Genomic DNA, 22,004 nt, shown 5'->3' with positions numbered 1-22,004 from the left:
AATTACAGATTTATATAATGTAGGAAGAAATGAATTTTCCTTTCATAATAGCTTTTATTTGTGGAGTGTTTACTGTAAAACAACGGCTGTCCTAAATACCTTATCTCTCCATCTCATTGAAGCTTCCCAGCCATTTTGCATGTGGAAAAACCAAGGATTACAGAATCTAATTAATGTACGCAAAGCCCTCCAGCGAGGGAGTGGGAGAGCAGGGACTCTAAAGGAGGCCCCTCTGCCTCAGGATGGAAGGAGAAATGGGAAACTGGTACATTGTAGAGTCAAGAAAGCGCTGAGAAGGGGCGCCTGGGTGGCACAGCGGTTAAGCGTCTGCCTTCGGCTCAGGGTGTGATCCCGGCGTTATGGGATCGAGCCCCACATCAGGCTCTTCCACTATGAGCCTGCTTCTTCCTCTCCCACTCCTCCTGCTTGTGTTCCCTCTCTCGCTGGCTGTCTCTATCTCTGTCGAATAAATAAATAAAATCTTTAAAAAAAAAAAAAAAAGTGCTGAGAAGTCTCTTCCTGCCTGGTGCTCCTGGGGGCTTCTCTGTGCTTCTCCAGTACCACGTGGCTACAGGGCTAGCCCTCATCAGACCCCTTCCTGACCATTTGGAGAAAGGGTATTTTCTCCCCCGCTGCACTGCAGTTTTGACTGTTTATAATGAGTGAGTTAGAAAATAATTTCTTCTTTAATACCGTTTGCTTTATCTGGAGCATATCCTGTGGGGTACAAATGCTGTGTGTGAATGGTGGTGCTGCAAGCATATAATAGGACTTATATTTTAAACAGCGTACTCGATGTCCTGAAGCATTTGTGTCCCTGCCTTTTGGTAACCATAATCATCACTCTGAGAGGCTGCCAAGGACGAGACAGGGACTTGGAAGGCTCCAAGCACATCCTTTCTCCCCCCTCCCCCCGCCGCCCCATCTCTCTCCTCTGACCTGCTTTTTCCCCAGACTCCCAAGAGAGCATTTCACCTGTGTGTTAATATTCCACCTCCATTCGATCTCCTGTATTGTGACAGATGGTCCAAGTGCTTTTATTACCGGTTGTGGAATTTAACAAACTGCCAACCAGTGGTCTTAGCCTCATGGTTTTCGTCATTTTTAAATAGGAAAAATAGGAGCAAGGGTGTCCAGCATTCAGCGGAAACTCACAAACCTTCCCCCAAAGCACTTTCCAAGATGACCCTTGAGCCAGAGAACACCTCTGCCTTGATTAAGGGCTGCCTGCCATGGGTGCGGAGTTTTGATTGTTTTAGTGACCAGGTGAACCATCTTGCAATCTCAACATTGTCCATTCCAGCTTGCGTCCCTCCAGAGATGATATTTCAGAACAGAATCATGTTGTCCAAGAGACCCTAATACGTGAAAGAAACAAGTTTCCTTTTATTAAGAATCTTTTCTAGGATGCCTGGGTGGCTCAGATGGTTAAGTGTCAGCCTTCGGCTCAGGTCATAATCCCAAGGTCCTGGGATCGAGCCCCGCATCGGGCTCCCTGCTCGGAGGGGAGCCTGCTTCTCCCTCTCCCTCTGCTATTTCCCCTACTTGTGCTCTCTCGCTCTCTCTGTCAAATAAATAAATAAAATCTTTAAAAGAAAAAAAAAAAGAATCTTTTCTGTGAAAGCTGTTTTTCTGCCAAGCCTTGGAAACTCACTTCTGTTTCCTTTCCCACCCGTAAGCAGTATGCGCACTCAGAAAGCGAGGCAAGCATCAAGAGAGACCACAGGGATGAACAGCCACATCGCCATAGCCATAGATACTCTTCAGCTACCGGCAGACCTTCCTGTCAGAACCACATCTGGAGTTGACCCCTTGGAAAGGAGTTAGAATCGAAAATCCAGTCTCTAGCATCATAAGCCCTCGGCAGAGGAAGCTGCCTCTGGCAGGTTGAGCTTATTAGCACTTACCAGGGATAAACTAGCTCAGAAAATGTGCTGGGAACCCTGGCATCTGTGATACGGTTTCTTGACTTCGTATGGACACCCAAGCCTAGTGTTGGCACTGACCTGGCAGGTGAACTTCTGGCGGTAATTACACAGTATCTTTTAAAGCTAATTCCAAGGAGCACATTTTTAAATTTATAACACTTCGATGTTCTCTTCCTCTTTCCTTTCCTGCTTCCCTCTGTCGCTCCCTCTTCTTCCCCTCCCTTTCCTCAGATTCGAAGTCCACTAATTACCGAGTTCAGTTTTTGACAGTCTCAGGTTTGACAGTAATGCTGCAATTGGAATCAGACAGACTTGCAGTCTCCCCTTTTTTCTGCATTTGACTATCTGTTGTCTTTTCTTAGTCTTTGATTCTCTGTTGTGAGTTTTGACTTGGTTCTTATCTAAGACAGAACAATTTCTGTCAGATTCTGGGAACTCCCCTCCCACCCGATGGAGAAGTTTTGGGGAGGGGATGTGCACCCCGTGTTGAACCGTGCACTGGGTACAAATCTGCAGCGCCTTCTATTAAAATGTAAAACGATCCGTTGAGTCATCCTCCCTCTGGTTTGACTCAGATGCTTTATGGCGTACTTTGCATGTCATTTCTCTGTAATGATTTCCCCATGGAGAAGGGTGTCTGCTAGAATCCAGGCAGACTGAAGATTGCTCTGAGTCAAATGGATCTTTTATTCTTTTAGTATTAACCCTTATCTCTCAGTTTCCCGTCCTTGCTTTTTCCCTGAAGGAACCTAATGAAGTAAATAGGTTCCACCACCCTCATTTAGCCTCCTAATCACTGTTCATAATTTCTTCTCACATTAGCAGCACGAAGCTCTAGGGTAATATTCTCCAGCTAGAAGGCGAAGGAAGGGGATACTGGGAAAGAATATTTCACACAGATGCCCTGATAAAGAAAAATGTAGAAAAGAAATGACTTCTCTCTGTCCTCTAACTCCTAATAGGCAAGAAGCAAATTCTAATAGGAAGCAGAGACTGATGTATGAGAAATGAATATAAATGGCGGACATAGCTGCAAGGAAGTAGTGTGGGAGACAAGATGGAAGTGACAAGATAGAAAAGAAAACTAGTCGAGGGTAGAAAAGACCTACCCCAGCAGAATATATGGGGGCTTTGGCTGCACCCTTTGCTGGTGGGTTACCTCAAAAGAAACAAAAACAAACATCAAAATACAGAAAAGAAGAGCGGGGTAGGTGATCGCAAAGCCGCCTATGTCCCAAACTGCCAATCCCTAATTCCACACTTCCTGCCTCCTCATTCTTCTCCCTTAACCATACACACACACACACACACCCATCACTGCCAGCCTCCACTAACAATAACTGTGTATCTTGGACAGCCTGGCATGGAGTCCTCTTCACCCATTGATTTCAAAGCCTGTGATCTCTTTCATCTACTTTTTGAGATGACAGTGTATGCACTGTGTTATTGTTAAACCCAAGCCGTAGCTTTCCCCAGGCCCCAGACAGTGTTGTCTCACGTGACATTACTGGGTGGAAACTCAGACAAGAGGAGTTGATGAACACCCTCCTTGATTCCGTAGCCACATGTGTGAGACAGCCTCTGAGAATGTGTCCTGCACACCAGAGCACTGTTTTCGGGGGGAAAGGAGTGAGAAGAGAGGAAAGTGTTGAACTACTGCTCAGCACCACTAAGCACTGTGTTCTATTGCTTCTTCCTTCCTTTAGGTTGACTTGTTCATAAGACAGAAAAATTCACACCGTTTTTGGGCAAGTCTTCCTCTCTTCTTTATCGGTCCCAGAAATTACATGATGGCATTTCTCCCTCCCAGCCAGCTGTGTTATTTTGACCATCTCTAACTTCTCAGAAACAGCCTTCTCAAGAACTGTAGGTAGAAAAGCTCATGTGTCAGGTTTTTCCTAAAGTTTTTGTCCTTTCATAGAACCATAGAAATTAGAACTAGAAACACCTTGCAGGTCACCTAGTCCATTTCCTCATTTTATAGATATGGACATGGAAGTGCATTGAAATGATCTGGTTTTCACAGGAGAAGATGAAACCCGAGATCTCTGAGAAGAGTCCTGCTCGGAAGCAGAAGCCAGGCTTAGATTTCTCACCACCTCCTGAAGGGCCTCCTCCCCATATTCGGCCCATTTTTGCAGATCTTGTGTGTTTTCATTTCAAGCCCAAAGTCCACCCTAGGACTTTCATGATTAAGTTGGACAACCTGAGGCAGGTAGCTTGAGCTGTTAACCCTTTCCTACAATCTTTAATTTGAAGGGAGCTGGAGGGGTTTTTTACTTATATAATGTAGGTATAGGAAAGTGCATTAGACAAATGTATAATTTAACACAAAGTGAATGCACAGCTACTTATCGCCAATATCAAGAAAGAGAACATTGTGACAGCACCTCTGAGCCACCCCCCAGTACCACTGCCCAATAACAACTCTCTCCCCACAGATGGAAACTCTTTTCTGAGTCTTTTCTTTATAGTGTTACCACCTATGTATGTATCCCTCGATACTTAAGTTTTGCCCATTTTTGAACTTGATATAAAGGAATCCAATGTGTCTTGCTTCCCTAGCTCAGTATTCGACATTAGATTAGTGAGAATCATTCACGTTGTTGCATGTGGCTCTAATGTGCTTTTTATCTTTCCATTATATGAATATATGAATATATCTCAGTGTATTTACTCATTCAGCTACTGACAGACATTGTATTGTTTCCAGTTGGGAGGGATGCTGAACAACGCTGCTGTGAACATTCGTATACAGAGTTCCCGTTATACACATACAGGAATGTCTTGGGTGTAACCCAAGAATGGAAATACTGGGTCATAATCTGTCCCTGTTGCTTTACATCTTCACAAACACTTGAAGTTGCCAAACTTTTTAGTTCTTTCCAGTTTGGTGATGTGTAATATACCTTTAATTCTTTATTATCGTTAGATTAATACATATAGCCTGCTACCAACATTCTTTTTTTGTCTAATTCTAGTTAGTTGACATAGAGTTCAATATTGGTTTCAGGAGTATAGTGCAGTGATTCATCATTTACTTGTAATACCCAGTGCTCATCAGAACAAGTGCCCTCCTTAATGCCTATCACCTATCTAGCCCATTCGCCACCCACATCCCTCCATCAACTCTCAGTTTGTTCTCTGTAGCTAAGAGTCTCTCATGATTTGTTTCCTCCTCTCTCTTCCCCCCACCACTGTATGTTCATCCATTTTGTTTCTTGAATTCCACATGAGTGAAATCATGTGGTATTTGTCTTTCTCTGATTGACTTATTTTGCTTAGCATAATACGCTCTAGCTCCATCCACATTGTTGCAAATGGCAACATTTCATTATTTTGATACACCATATACTATATACCATATCTTCCTTATCCATTCATCAGTTGTTGGGCGTTTGGGCTCCCTCCACAGTTTGGCTATTGATGATAATGCTGCGATAAACATCAGGGTGCATGTACTTCTTTGAATGTGTATTTTTTTAGAGAGAGAGTGTGAGCTGGGAGGGGAGGGGCAGAGGAAGAGGAGAGAGAGAATCTTAAGCAGTCTCCATGCTCAGTGCATAGCCCAATGCAGGGCTCGATCTCAAGACCATAAAATCATGACCCAAACAAGAACCAAGAGTCGGGCACTTAACCAACTGAACCACCCAAGTGCCCCCTTGAATGTGTATTTTTATATCCTTTGAGTAAATACCTAGTAGTACAATTGTTGGATCATAGGATAGTTCTATTTTTAGCTTTTTGAGGAACCTCCATACTGTTTTGAGGAACCTCCATACTCCTCCATAGAGTGGCAGCACCAGTTTGCATTCCCACCAACAGTGCAAGAGGTTCCCTTTTCTCCGCATCCTCGCCAACACCTGCTGTCTCCTGTGTTGTTAATTTTAGCCATTCTGACAGGTGTGAGGTGGTGTCTCATCATGGTTTTGATTTGTGTTTCCCTGATGATGAGCGATGTTGAGAAACTTTTCATGGGTCTATTAGCCATCTGGATGTCTTCTTTGGAAAAATGTCTATTCGTGTCTTCTGCCCATTTCTTAACCGGGTTATTTGTTTTGTGGGTGTTGAGTTTAATAAGTTCTTTATAGATTTTGAATAGTAACCCTTTATCAGGTATGTCATTTGCAAATATCTTCTCCCATTCCCTAGCCTGCCTTCTAGTTTTGTTGATTGTTTCCTTCACTGTGTAGAAGCTTTTTATCTTGATGCAGTTCCAATAATTCATTTTTGCTTTTGTTCCCCTTGCCCCTGGTAACATGTCTAATAAGAAACTGCTATGGCTGAGGTCAAAAAGGTTGCTGCCTGTGTTCTCCTCTAGAATGTTTATGGTTTCCCGTCTCACATTTAGGTCTATCACCCATTTTGAATTTATTATTGTGTATGATGTAATGCAAATGAAATAGTCCAGTTTCATTCTTCTGAATGTTGCTGTCCAGTTTTCCCAACACCATTCATTGAAGAGACTTTTTTTCCATTGGATACTCTTTTGTACTTTGTTGAAGGTTGGTTGCCCATATAGTTGTGGGTCCATTTCCAGGTTTTCTGTTCTGTTCCATTGATCTATGTGTCTGTTTTTGTGACAGTACCATACTGTCTTGATGACTACAGCTTTGTAATAGAGCTTGAAGTCCGAAATCATGATGCTTTGCTTTTCTTTTTCAGGGTTGCTTTGGTTATTCAGTGTCTTCTGTGGTTCCATACAAATTTTAGAATTGTTTGTTCTAGCTCTGTAAAAAACACTGCTGGTATTCTGATAGGGGTTGCCTGCTACCAACATTCCAATACTTCTAGCTCAGTCTCTGCATCACAGCCTGCATCTCCATACAGTTCACATTTAAATATAGAACTGTGAGTACTTGTCACTGTTTTAGTACTAGATATTTAGAAAGCTTGGGTTATTTTTTATTTTGGTCTGTTTTTTTTAAATGAGTGAAACAACATCAGCAACAAAAATTACCCAAAAATTGGGGCTTATGGTAATTGTCCCTAAATTCTTTATGTATTTTTTTCAGCTGTACCGTAAAAACCATTGTCACAAACTGTGTCAGTAAATTGAACTTCCTCCCGAAAGGTCAAAGAAGATGGAAGTTTATGTTGAAGTACGAGAACCATTCAGAGCTATTAAGGATTTGATGATACAATTGCAAGTGCTTCCTTCTAACAGCAGCCTTAAATTTCAGTTCCCTTGGCGCTGACGAGCACACACGCAGATGGAGTGTTTGAGTAAATAAAGAACACGGAACGTTTTAGCTGCTCAATGTCAGGCCCTTACTCTAGCTATCTAAGGCATTAGAGACTTAAATGACAGGCACTGCAGTTTTCCGTTATAAAATACTGAAATTGGATTGCTTTCCACTTTAAGTAAGAAGTTTGAGTCTTGATGCGATTGAAAAGTGTTTTCCAATCCAAAAGCAATAACTTAGTAATTTTAATGGCACTATGCACTCTAAAAATTTCTATAGACTTAATAACTTTCTTTTATAAAAACTAACCCTTATAGTTTCATTGTAAATAACTTTTTAAAAAAGCATGCTTGATAAGAGCATGAATTTACTCAGCAATTACTAACTAATTTAGTGTGTGATTCACAGAAGTATTTACTTAATGCCCTGTTTCTATGGGAAATGTGGTTGGAATTTCAAATGAAATGGTTTATAATTTGGTCTTTTTCATTACCTGCAAGGCGTATTCATTTCTTTTCATGTGAACCATTCTAGACATGACAGGTTGTCTGAAAAACTTAACATTCTACTTTTTTGTGAATTTCAGCTTTTCACATTTCCCACTGTAGATTTTTTTTCTTTTTGGTTTTTTGATTTATACTTTTAACCTTCAGAACTAAGTGTCAGACGTTTTAATTTCTGAATATGAACAAATAATGAATGAAGACTGAATGAGTAAGTGAATAAACGAGTCTGTGTTCATTAATATTATATCTTTGACTGATAAGAGTTGTGGTCTGTGTAGTTTTTTGAAGGAATGAGCATATTATGAGAAAATAATAGTAATTAACTTTTGCTGCTGAACCATATGATAAGATGATTGGGGTGTATGTGTATGTACACGTGCAGCTGGGTTTTTTGGCCTACAAAAAGAAGAATGAGCTCCAGCCAAAACCCAAATCAGAACCTTTGGAAGGCTTCCTTACAATCTGATTTCAGCTAATGTCTACACACTTTAACACATTGTCTAATGCTTAGTGTAAAGACTGGCTGTCAGACTCCTACATGCTATTCTGGGCTCAGTTACTCACTACAAAGTATTTCATTCTTAGATCCCATGGGTCCTGCTGCAGATTTCAGGATTTGCTGCATTAGGGGGAAAAGTGTTTTTTAATTAATATTAGCAAGGCAAGTGGAAAAAAAAAGAAACTTAATGGGACATAGTACAGTGATAAGAGAAATGGAATTCAGGTTGGTATTGGTGAGTCAAAAACAGACAAATTGGAAGGAGTTCCTAGAAGAGCACCCATGATAATTAGAGGATGAGAAGAGCTGACTGATTTCTAAAAGAAGAAGAAACAGTATGTTCCATTATGCTTGAAGAGGGGCCAACAGTGAGGGGTGTGATAAGATCCAATGGGAATGTAAAGGCCAAGAGGAAGAGAGTGGTGCTGGCATGGCATAAGGAAGGATTATCCAGGAATAATGTAATAAAAGCAAGAAAATCCTCAGACAGGTTAAAGTCTAGCAACAGCTTCATGGGAATGATAGATTTTTAGATTATACCATTTGATGAACAGATCTAATCTGTTTTAAGTGTCTTCTAAAACTCTCTGGAAGGTTTAACCCAAAAGGCAGACATCCATGATCATGTGACTATCATAGCCTCTTCATCGACTCGGGGAGCATATATCACCATAGCCCCTTTATTTTCCCAAACCTGCCCTAATAGCAGGATATCGAATCATTCCTTGAGACTTCTCTTCCCCAGATATCTTAGACCAGAAAGAAACTATCTTGGTTATGAACTGGAATCCGAGAGTCCACCCACAGCACTGTCTTGGCTTCACCACTGTTGATGACTGCTCCCCACCTGGTGGTGCAGACTCTCATCCAGGGCTGCTGTATAGCAGTCAGGCTCCCACTTGGACCACACTAGGTTTCCAGGTGACATAATTCTTTTAGTTTATCCTCCCTTACTCAGCTGTAGGTTCCAGAACAAACCTATGGGCTAAGATGTCTAGGATTGAAAGAGCTAATAGCATTAGCACCACATGTTGTGCCAAAACATCTTCCTAGATTTGGATTCTCCATTTCTGAAAGGTAATTTCGCCTCAGGGGACTTACTTGTTCTCCTCCGTCTCTATCCAGACAGACCTTGGACCCTATGAGAGCAGGGGTTGGGGTACTAGTTTCTTCTCTCCCAGAAAGTTTTGGTTTTTTTCCTTCACGTTGTCCATCCCAATCCCTGTAACCCCCTCTGCAGAGGCAGTTTCTTTGAAGCCACACAACATCAACAACAATAGAAGAAGGTGTATGAATGGTCTTTATAGGGCTAAAGAAAGCTAGCTTCTCTCAACTAAGTGACAGAGACCCGTTGCCTGTGACCAATTACGTATTTCTTTTACAGACTCCAAGATTCAGAGAATTGTAGATATGTAAGAAATTTGCTGATCTTCTAGGTCAGACTTTTCATTTTACAAATAGGGAAGCAGGTCCAGAGAAAGTTAGGCAATTTATCCAGAATCCACAAAGCTGGTCAGTGCCAGAGCTGGATCAAAAGACCTCGATCCGAGGTCTACTCCTCCTTCCACTGCACCTCACTTTCATTTCTCTTTTGACTTTCTTTCATTTCACGTTTCACTAAAGAACTTAAGGCTTTGTATCCTTTATAGCAAGCTCCTCTCTTCTTGGTGTAGGTGCATTTATATTAATTACCCATGAATGGATTAGAAAAATGAGATATCTTTTATAAATCTCCTGCTTTTTATGAATTAAGTGTACACTTACATTGCAGAACATTAATTTTTCTACCTAATTTTGAGTACTGCCTGCTACATGTAATTTAAATAAATTGTGATTTAAATAAATAAATTTCCACAGACTGAGAAAATTGAACGTGTTAGGAGAAGAGTAATAATTTGAGAACTAAGAATGAAGAAAATAAATCAGACTTGAGACCCTATATGGGAGATAAGAAAATCCTGAAAACGTTTCATGTAAAAGATGCCAGAATAGAAAATATTTGTCTTTGGTTCCCATGTGCCCTTATGGGAGTTGTGACCAGTCAAGTGCTCTTGGGCTCTGATCTCACCATCCTGTCCCAGCAGCTCATGTATGTGAAGGTGTTCATCTAAGTGGGATATGAGCCTCTTCCCCCAACAATAGGATGAAATATTTTTGGGTGGCAAGTATGTCAGCCTCCAGGTCTGTTTTGTTATGCTCAGCACATTGTGAGCATCAATGGGAGGCATGAGCTATTTACAGGGTTAACTCCAAGACTTTGTTCAGGAGTCCTTGGAACTGTGGTCCATGGTAAAGTTTTACAGGATTTAGGTCCTGGAAATGTACAGAAAGAAGTCACACCTTCCTTCAACCAAGTTATCGAGGTTGTCTTGAGAGATGATGGCCCTTTTTGCTGCTATGCTCCTCACACATTCCTTCCATGTGATCACTCTAAGATCTGCGGTACACATCATTGGCAGAGAACCCAGGTACTGTGGACTTTGTAACTCCATAGTAATCATCTGTCATAAAGAGGCATCCTAGAATTTTTTGCGAGTCTTATATCTCACCTCCTAGGTGACATCATTTATTCGTGGCTCTGTCCCTCACTGGTCTTACCTCATCAATACCTATGCACTGGACAGTGGGGTTTCCACCATGAGGAAAATGAAGTTATTCCCATGGTGTCACAGGACGTTTTGCCAGTATATTGACCTATCCCTTTGTGCTTGTCTCTAATCTTATGATTGTCAACAACTGTGAGCTTGCTGGTGGATCCCCTCATTACTCCCCAATTTATAAACTTCTTGGATAGACTGCTGGTGTATGCTACAAAAAGAGGGAAATATGAGCCAAGGAAATAGCTTGTTTTTCCAGAAGGCCCCCTTTGGGAAGACTTATTATTGTGACCTGAGAATGTTAATTTGAAGATATGGGGCAGGGACAGTGACATTTCTATAGCCCCACATGCACTGAACTGTGGGAGATAATGTTGATTTCTATACAATGTGGTATGCTTTCTTAATAATCATTTAGTCTTGAGAAAATGGAAAAAAAATCTTTGTCTTCTTACCAGGTAAAAAAGAATTTGGCAGCAATTAACTAGTCATAAAGACAGAAGCCATGCAAACTCAGTCTGGCTCCATGGCTTACGGTGACTGTAACTGAATTGTGTCATTTAAAATGCTATTCTTATTGCATAAAAAATGATTCTGGGTAATAAAGCTTACAGATACTTTATCTTTTATTGGAATTCAAAGAACTGAAAGTTCTTTTTCGCAGAAATATTTTTGTAAACGAGGTATTACAAATCATCATTTATAGTAGAGCAAAGTTTACACTATATAGTTAGCAAAGTGATAAATTATCGTTTGTAACATTTTCAGTGTAACTGTAATATAAAGATTAAATCCAGGGTTTTTACTTCTAGCCAAAATGGAGTAACAGGTACTAGATTTACTAAATTTACTCCCACCTAAAGCAACTATAAAAATAAAATATATCAAATAATACTTTTCAAGACATTGGACACCAAGCAATGAAGGACATTGATCCCTAAAAGGAAAACAAGCTGAGACCAGCTTACTGTTTTCAGAGTGTTTCCAGATAATGGTAGGGGAAAAAAAAACAAAGAAGATGTTGGCTGACTCCTGAGTTGAGGAGACAGAGCTAATAGTCAGGAAAGACTGTGGTGGCTACAGTTCAGAAAGCAAGGTAGCAAAGAAGAGAGAGCTTCACAGAGAGAAAACTCCAGAGATCTGCAGAGGGTTTCCCTTAAATATTCTGTAGGGTACTCATTAGCACATGTGTGTGAGAAAAATACCAAAAATGGGGAAAGAAAAACCCAAAACATTTAGAAGGAACAGTACTCAGAGCTCACAGAGGATCAGGAATAATACCTTTCCTACCAGCCAGACTAGAAAACCAATAATTCAAGGGGCACTGGGTAAAATACTCAGAAGAGTTTTGAATCAGTAGTGGGGAATAAGGAATTCTAGATTAAATGCTGCTGTTCCCACCTAAGAGCTCTCAAAAGCTAAACCTAGAGGACTGAACAGTCTCCATATAACTCAGCTGAGTCCTAGGACAAATTTTAAGAATGTTAATAAGAACACACAAGTATCAAGCATCCAACAAGGTAAAATTCACAATGTCTGGCTCCAATCAAAAATTTCCAGACATGCACAGAAGCAGGGAAATATGACTCACAATGAAGAGAGATAGCAATCAAAACTAACCCAGAATTGACATAGATGTTAGAATTAACAGACAGAAATAGTTATTATAACTGTATTCCAAATGTTCAAGAAGTTAGAGGAGTGATTGAATATCTTAAGTACAGTCATGGGAGATATAAAAAAGACCCAAATTGAACTTTTAGAGGTGACAACCATAATTTCTGAGATGAAAATTACTGTGAAAGGAATTAATGACAGATTAGATATTGCAGAAGAAAGGATTAGTGAACTTGAAGACCTATAAAAACTGTCCAGAATGAAACACACAGAAAAGACTACCAGAAAGAAAAATGTACAGAACATTTGTGAGCTGTGGGACAATTTCAGATAGTCTCCATTCAGGTAGTCAAATAAATAATGTCTGACATGCTTCCAAATTTGGTGAGAACCCATTCAAAAAGCTCAAAAACCATGAAAAAACTACACCAACGCACATCATAATCAAATTGCTCAAAACAAGTGATAAAGAAAGAATCTTAAAAGTAGCTAGAAGGAAAAAAGACATTACATATACAGGAACAAAGATAAGGACGAAGGCAGATTTTTCATTGGAAACCACGCAAATGAAAAGATAGTGCAATGACATTTTTCAAAGTACGGGAAAGAAAAGAATCGTCAATCTAGAATCTATCCCCCACAAAAATAACTTTCAAAAATGAAGGCAGCAGACTTCTTAAGACAAACAAACACTGAAAGAATTCATCACCAACTATGATGGATCGAATGCTTATGTCCACCTCCAAAAGCCCAATTAGATTTAGATGAAGTCATGAGGATGGAACCCCTAGGATGGGATTAGTATCCTTATAAAAAGACAAAGAGAGACTAGAGCTGTCCCTCTTCCCTGTGCAAAGACAGTGAGAAGGCAGCTATCCACAAGCCAAGAAGAGAGCCCTCACCATAGAACCAAATCAGCTGGTACCTTAATCTTGGAATTCCCAGACTGAAGAACTGTGGGAAAGAAATCCTATTGTTTGTGCTGCCCCGTTTCTACTATTTTGCTATAACAACCCAGGCTGACTAAGACACCAATATATCCACACTGCAAGTCATACTAAAGGAAGTACTTCAGGCAGAAGAAAAATGTGTGTGTGTGTGTGTGTGTGTGTGTGTGTGTGTGTGTGTGCGTGTGTGTGTATACTTTATTCTCTTGTTATTTAAATCTCTGTAAAAAATAATTGTTTAAATAAAAATAAAACAATGTAGTGGGTTTTATAACATTTGTGGAAGTAAAATGCATGACCAAGAAGGGAGAAATGGAGGCATACGATTGTAAGATTCATATACTCTACATGAAGTGGTATAATATCATTCGAAGATAGTTTGTGATGATTTAAAGAAGCATAGTATAAGACCTAGGTAACCAATAAAATATCAAAACAACAGGCCATAAAGAGAATAAGCTTGAATTATAATAAATTCTATTAATATAAAAACAAAAGAGTGAGGGGAAGGGGACAAAGAACAGATGGGATAAAGAGAAAACAAGTTTCAAAATGGCATATTTGAACCCCGCCAAGTCAATAATAACATTAAATATAAATGGTTTAAGTACCCGAATTAAAAGTCAGAGATTATCAGATATTTTTTTAAAGACTGATTTATTTATTTTAGAGAGGCGGGGGGAGGGGGGGGCTGGAGGGGTTGAGGAGGGAGAGTGTTAAGCAGTGGAGCCCGATGCAGGGCTCAGTCTCATGACTCTGAGATCACAACCTGAGCTGAAACTAAGAGTCTGATGCTTAACTGACTGTGCCACTGAGGCACCCCTTGATTTTTTTTTTTAAATGTAAGACTCGACTATATGCTGCCTACAAGAAGTACACTTGAAATATAAAGACACAAATAGATTAAAAGGATAAGTAGGGGGAAAGATGCTAACACTAATGCTAACACTAATCAAAAAAAGCTGACATGACTATTGATATCAGACAAATTAGATTTCAAAGCAAATAATATTTCCAGGAATTAAAAGGTCATTTTGTGATACAGGAATGAATACATCAAGAGAAAATAAAAATTCTAACCACATATGCATCTAATAACAGGATTTCACACTGCATGAAACAAAAACTATAGGTAAATCTACAATTATAGTTCGAGATTTCAGCTACTCTTCTCAATACCTTGATAGAACCCATGGACAGAAAATCAGTTAAGAAGATTTGAACAACATTTGTTATACAACTTGACTTAATTGATATTTACAGAACACTCCAGCCAACAACAGAACTTTCAAATAAATATGGAATATTTACCAAGATAGATTATATTCTGGGATATAAGACAAGTCTCCATAAATTAAAAGGATTGAAGTCATTCAAAGTTTGTTTTCTGACCACAACGGAGTTAGATCAGAAAACAATAATAGAAAGATATCTGGAAATTCCTTCAAGCATTTGGAAACTAAACAACATTTCCAAATAATTTATACATTAAGAAAGAAAGAAGGAAATTATAAAGCATTTTAAAATTAATGAAAATAAAAACTCAGCATTTCAAAACTTGTGAGATGTTGCTAAAGCAGTACTTAGAGTGAAATGTATAGCATTAAAGCTTTTCTTAGAAAAGATGAAAGAGCTCAGATCAATGAACTCAACTTCCACCTTTTGAAACTGGAAGAAGAAGAGCAAATTAATGGTAAATTAATTGACAAACGAGGCGAGAATACGCAATGGGAAAAGACAGTCTCTCCAGCAAATGGTGTTAGGAAAACTGAACAGCTAATGCAAAAGAATGAAACTGGACCACTTTCTTACACCATACACAAAAATGAACTCAAAATTGATTAAAGACCTAAATGTGAGACCCAACACTGTGAATATCCTAGAAGAGAGCACAGGCAGTAATTTCTCTGACATCAGCCTTAGCAACATATTTCTAGATATGTCTCCTGAGGCAAGGGAAACAAAAGCAAAAATAAACTATTGAGACTACATCAAAACAAAAAGCTTCTGCACAGCAAAGAAAGAGTCAACAAAACTGAAAGACAGCCTACTGAATGGGAGAAGATATTTACAAATGACTTATCTGATAAAAGATTAGTATCCAAAATCTATAAAGAACGTATAAAACTCAACACCCAAAAGCCAATCTGATTTTAAAATGGGCCAAAGACATGAACAGACATTTCTCCGAAGACATCCAGATGGACAACAGACATGAATAGATGCTCAACATCACTGATTATTGAGGAAATGCAAATCAAAATGACAATGAGATATCACCTCACACCTATCAGAATGGCTAAAATCAAAACCACGACAAACAGCACATGTTGGCAAGGAGGTGGAGAAAAAGGAATCCTCGGGGCGCCTGGGTGGCACAGCGGTTGGGCGTCCGCCTTCGGCTCAGGGCGTGATCCCAGCGTTGTGGGATCGAGCCCCACATCAGGCTCCTCCGCTATGAGCCTGCTTCTTCCTCTCCCACTCCCCCTGCTTGTGTTCCCTCTCTCGCTGGCTGTCTCTATCTCTGTCAAATAAATAAACAAAAAATCTTAAAAAAAAAAAAGAAAGAAAAAGGAATCCTCTTGCACTGTCAGTGGGAAAGCAAACTGGTGCAGCCACTATGAAAAACATTATGGAGGTTCCTCAAAAATTTAAAAATAGAACTACCATATGATCCAGTAATTCCATTACTGTGTATTTTCCCAAAGAATATGAAAACACTAATTCAAAAGGATATATGCACCCCTATGTTTTTTGCAGCACAATTTACAATAGCCAAATTGTGGATGCAGCCCAAGTCTCTATCACTAGATGAATGGATAAAGCTGTGCATGTGGGGGGTGGGGGTGTATGTGAAATATTACTCAGCCATAAAAAAGAATGAAATCTCTCCATTTGCAATAACATGGATAGATCTACAGAGTCTAATGCTATGGAAATAAGTCAGAGAAAGAAATGCCATATGATTGCATTCATATGTGGAGTTTAAGAAACAAAACAAATGAACAAAGAAAAAAAAAGAGACAAACCAAAAAAGGATACCTAACTATAGAGAACAAGCTGATGGTTATCAGAGGGGAGGTAAGGGGATGGGGGAATGGGTGAAATAGGTGAAGGGATTTAAGAGTACACTTAACATGATGAATACTGAGTATACAATACATACAATTGTTGAAAAACTATTTTACACCTGAAACTAATATAACACTGTATGTTAACTATACTAGAATTAAAATAAAATTTAAAAAATAATAAAAGGTAATAAAAAATAAGAGCAAATTAAAGCCTAAAGTAAGCAGAAGAAAGGGTACAACAATGAGATCAGAAATCAATGTAATAGAAAACAGAACAATAAGAAAATCAATTTAACAAAAAGCTAGTTCCTTGGGAACATTGATAAAATTTACAAACCTCTAGCCAAACTGATCAGAAAAGAAAGAAAGATGACACAAATTCCCAATATTGGGAACGTGAGCTTCAATACAGATTCCACTGATATTAAAAGGAAAATAAGGAAATATTATGTACAACTTTGTGCCAATGAATTTGATGATTTTTTTTTAAAATGAATTTATAGTTAAAACTCCAGGGGAAGGAGACGTCACAGGTAAATTCTACTGAATATTTAAGGAATCAATGATACCAATTCTACAAAAAGTCTTCTAGAAAACTGAGGAGGAAGAAATATTTTCCAACTCATTTTGTGAGACCAGAATTACCCTGCTTAAAAATATATATATGAAAAGAAAACTACAGACTAATATCCCACGTGAGCATAGATGCAAAAATTCTTAGCAAAATGTTAAAAAAAAAATGAATCCAACAAAGTATAACAAGACAAATACATTACAGTCAAGTGGAGTTTATTTTAGAGATGCAAGATTGAACATTCAAAATCAAATAAATAAATAAAATCTTTAAAAAAAAAAAAAAAAAGGGGGCGCCTGGGTGGCACAGCGGTTGAGCGTCTGCCTTCGGCTCAGGACGTGATCCCGGCGTTATGGGATCGAGCCCCACATCAGGCTCCTCCGCTATGAGCCTGCTTCTTCCTCTCCCACTCCCCCTGCTTGTGTTCCCTCTCTCGCTGGCTGTCTCTATCTCTGTCAAATAAATAAATAAAATCTTTAAAAAAAAAAAAAACACAAAATCAATCATTATTCATATTAACATGCTAATAAAGAAAAATTATGTGCTTATCAATATGTGCAGAATACACATTTAACAAATTCCAGCATCCATTCCTGATTTTTTAAAAAAAGAAATTCCCAGCAAAGTAGGAATAGAAAGAAATTTCCTCAGCTCAGTAGGTGCATCTATGAAGCACCTAAAGCTACCATCATCATAAATAACAGTGAAAGGATGAAGTGTTCCCCTAACATCAGGAACGAGGCAAGGATGTTTGCTCTTACCACTTCTATTCAACATTGCACTAGAGGTTTTAGCCAATGCAGTAAGGCAAGAAAAAGACATTGAAATCATTCAGATTAGAAAGGAAGTAAAATGTCTTCATTCACAGACAACATGTATATTTTAGAAAATCTATGTTATGTACCCCTCCAAAAAAAGGCTGTGGTAACTAATTAGCAAGTTAGGCAAAACTGCAGGATACAAGATCAATACACCAAAATAATTTATATTACTGTATACTAGCAATGAAAAATCAAAAGTTTAAATTAAAAAGCAAACTAATTTATAATCATATTAAAATAGTAGTATCTAGGTATAAATCTGAAAAAAAGATATGACCATGGTTTAGGCAAAGATTTTTTACTTTTTTTAAAGATTTTATTTATTTATTTGACAGAGAGAGACAGCCAGCGAGAGAGGGAACACAAGCAGAGGGAGTGGGAGAGGAAGAAGCAGGCTCCTAGTGGAGGAGCCTGATGTGGGGCTCGATCCCAGATCACGCCCTGAGCCAAAGGCAGACGCTTAATGACTGAGCCACCCAGGTGCCCCTAGGCAAAGATTTTTTAAACCACCAAAAGCATGATCCATAAAAGAAAAAATTGTTTGACTGGCCTTCATCAGATGAAGACTTTCCACTCTTCGAAAAATACTGTTAAGAGAATGAAAAGACAAGCTACGGACTTGGAGAAAATACCTGCAAATCACATATCTGATAAAGGACTTCTATTCAGGGTATGTAAAGAATGCTCAAAACTCAGTAATAAGGAAACAGACCAGTAGAAAATGGGCAAGAATCTGAATACACATCTCTCCAAGGAAGGTAGGTAAATAGATGGCAAATAAGCACATGAAAGAAGCTCAGCATCTTCAGTCATTAGAGAAAAGCAAATTAAAACCTCAAAGAGATACCATGGTATACTTACAAGAATGGCTAAAATTAGAAAGACTGAGTATAACAAGTGGTGGCAAGGATGTGAAAGAACTGGAACTCACACACTGCTGTTGAAATGTGAAATGCTACAACCACTGTAGAAAACAGGGATAGTCTCTCCAAAAGTTAGGCATGGAGCACTGGGTGTTATACGCAAACAATGAATCATGGAACATCAAAAGCTAATGATGTACTGTGTGGTCACTAACATATCATAAAAAAAAAGTTAGACTTACACTTACCAAATGATCCATCCATTCTATCCCTAGGAATTTACACAAGAGATATGAAAGCGTATGTTCATGGAGAGATTTATACACTAATTCATAGCAGCTTTATTTGTAATAGCCCAAAACTGGAAACAAACATCCACCAATAAATGAATGGATAAAAAAATCATGCTGTATCCATACAGTGGAACACTACTCAGCAATAAAGGAGCAACCATTTGATGCACGCAACAACATGGGTGAATTGCAAACTAAGCATGCTGAGTAAAAGAAGCCAGACACAAAAGAATAGAATCTGTATGATTCCATTTACATAAAATATAGAAAATACAAACTAATATATAGTGTCAAAAAGCAGACCTGTGGTTTTGGCGGGGGGGCGTGGGGGCGTGGGGGCGGGTACAGAGAAGTGCAAGGGAAGGACTATTAAGAGGCATAGAGAGATTTTTTGGGTGATGTCGTGTATGTTCCCTGTCTTGATCGTGATGATGGTTTCACAGTTGCAAATATATACTAGAACATATCAAACTACCCACTATAAATATAAGCAATTTATTGTGGGTTAAAGTTCTTAAAAGAAATCAGAACGAAGCCAGAAGGAAAGTAAAACTTTATGGAATTCATACTAGTAGTAGACATTCCTGAAAAACCATCTTATGTAAATTAATTACAGCTACTCCTTTTTAAAGTACATCAGTGGATACTTCTTGAAGCAAAGAACCCTTTTGTAAAAGTAATCTTCACTGTGGAATACATCTTTTTTATGACTCTTAACGTGATATATTGTGTTTCCTTAAAGAGGATGTATATCAAGTCTGCTGAGATAACGACAGCACAAGTCCACTTCTTTTCAAGAGCTTTTCGTGAGCAACGACAGCGTTCTGTTGGCTGGGCTTGGTCTTGAAGTGGCGGAGGACACCTGTGATAGCTGGCTCTATGGACTCTCCAGTACACATACAGTTTACTTTACTGGTCCAATTACGTATTGTGATTAGAGATTTATTCTGCTCGGCATCTTAGTTCAACCTAGGAGCTTATGTGTACTTCATCAAGAGGGCATTGCAAATGCTTCAAAATGATTCATTTCTCCCCTTAACACAAAGCTCAATCAATACTTGAATTGGGACCATGTATATGTGGAGGTTCCTTTTTCAGTCAGCTAACAAAATCAAAACTACCAAGTTTTAGGTATGTGTTTTAAAGGTTTTGGGTGTTTTATGAAGAGACCTGGCTTTGTTTCCGCAGGGTAAAAGGACACAGTAAATGGAAAGGATAAAAGTCAGCCATTGCATGAGAGACTATGGACTATGGGAAACAAACTGAGGGCGTCAGAGGGGAGGGGGGTGGGGAATGGGATAGACTGGTGATGGGTAGTTAGGAGGGCACGTATTGCATGGTGCACTGGGTGTTATACGCAACTAATGAATCATCGAACTTTACATCGGAAACCGGGGATGTACTGTATGGTGACTAACATAATATAATAAAAAAACATTAAAAAAAAAAAGTCAGCCATTGAAGGTGACTTTCCAAATATGTTTTCTGAGCTCATTATGCTGAGCATGACTATGCTAATGGACAGTTCTCCTTTTTGTCTGGCTCATGGCCGTGGGACACAGGAACTGGGGCGTTCTTCTCACCTTCCGTATCTGACTCAGGTAGCTCTGGTGACCCCGCCTTTCTTTCTTTCAGGGTGTGAACGGCATGTCTGTGGATGAGAAGCCTGACTCCCCCATGTATGTGTATGAGTCCACAGTCCACTGCACCAACATCCTGCTGGGCCTCAATGACCAGCGGAAAAAGGATATTCTCTGTGACGTGACTCTGATCGTGGAGAGGAAGGAGTTCCGGGCCCACCGGGCTGTGCTGGCCGCATGCAGTGAATACTTCTGGCAGGCGCTGGTTGGACAGACGAAGCATGACTTGGTGGTCAGCTTGCCTGAGGAGGTACAGTGGATTGGTTCGCTCGTGTGCTTGCTCGTGGAGGTTTATTACCCTGTCGACAGTTGGCTGACTAGACGCTAGAGGGTGGACCCTGGGCCCCATTCCTGCTCAGGCGCTGATGTCCAGGTCACCAACACTGTTAGGTTTGTGGCGTAGCCAGTTTCTGTTTGATGCACTTAAAATCTCAGACGCGTGAATCTGAGCAGAGCGTCTTTCCGTCAGGGAACCTCACCTCACCTGTGGCTCACAGCCACGCGTAGTTTCTAGTTCACTTACTCTTCAGGTTTTGAGTAGTAGAGCCAAAGTTTGTTACAGTCCTAGATGTGGGATCTGAGTCACTGGGACTGTGGCTATGATTTTTCTCTTTCAGATGGTTGAAGGAGCACTTGGTTTCCCTTGAGAGTAAAAGAATGAGAGTATTCACAGCACCTTCCTTGCTTGGGGGAAAAGTAAAAGCAATCAGTAATTTTCACAGTCAATATAGTAGGATTCTAAGAAGTGCAAATGTGCTTTTCTCACCATTGTTGAAAATACCCTACTCGTGTTTCTTAATTACTTCAATGAGTACAGTTATATCTGTACTGTAGGGACACTAGTAGCCGGACCCGTTCTATTGAGATAGCCTAAGTTAGCAAGAACTTAAAAGATGGGCTTCATAATGACAAAACATTAGATTGGTCACCTTTGAACTGTGTATACAGTTCCTCTCTTTCCATCATCTTCTCTCCCTTTCATTAGCTTGGGACCAAGGCTAACCCTGGGCAGCTTTACGCTTTGTGTTCAGGTCCAGAAACTTTCGCTGTGCGTACAGTGTATGACACTAGGGCCACCACTAACAGTTGTACAGGCTGTGCACTGCACAGTTCCCAAAAGTACAACTCAAATCCATAATCTACGTGACTGGAGCCCCAGCATTGTGCAGTGACCCACAGCAACTAAGCAGCTTTTCATAGCAACTCGGAAAAATACCAGAGACTCCATGACCCTGACGTGAGGTGTTAATGAGTACAACTAACATTAGATCCCAGGGGTCACAAGCCCAAGTGCCTCCAGAGGCCTGGCAAATAATATAAATGAATAAAGCAGGATGCATATAAGATACTAGGACGTGGTGGGACAAGCACCTGCTCCACGGAAAGGCACCCAAATTCAACATAAAAAACAAACATGCAAACAAGTCACAGGGGTCAGAGAGGGTCACCGGATCCAGCC

General features: G+C 39.6%; 1 protein-coding gene and 1 pseudogene across 3 annotated transcripts in view; both read left to right on the top strand.

Moving 5' to 3' along the window:
- The window catches only part of BACH2 (BACH transcriptional regulator 2), a 358,628-nt gene that overhangs the window by 252,994 nt on the left and 83,630 nt on the right, over positions 1-22,004 (top strand). For all 3 annotated transcript variants that reach the window (XM_045807056.2, XM_045807057.2, XM_087865325.1), the window contains one exon: positions 20,541-20,795. In XM_045807056.2, the coding sequence (XP_045663012.1) occupies positions 20,541-20,795 (255 nt within the window). The remainder of the gene's footprint in view (positions 1-20,540; positions 20,796-22,004) is intronic.
- Positions 10,273-11,043, top strand: LOC123798495 (mitochondrial carrier homolog 2 pseudogene; annotated as a pseudogene).

The sequence above is a fragment of the Ursus americanus genome, chromosome 11 (genome assembly GCF_024610735.1).
Source record: "Ursus americanus isolate L20-20 chromosome 11, mUrsAme1.1.p, whole genome shotgun sequence".
Lineage (NCBI taxonomy): Eukaryota > Metazoa > Chordata > Mammalia > Carnivora > Ursidae > Ursus > Ursus americanus.
Note: the sequence above shows the minus strand (reverse complement) of the source record. Positions and strands in the feature narration are given on the sequence as shown.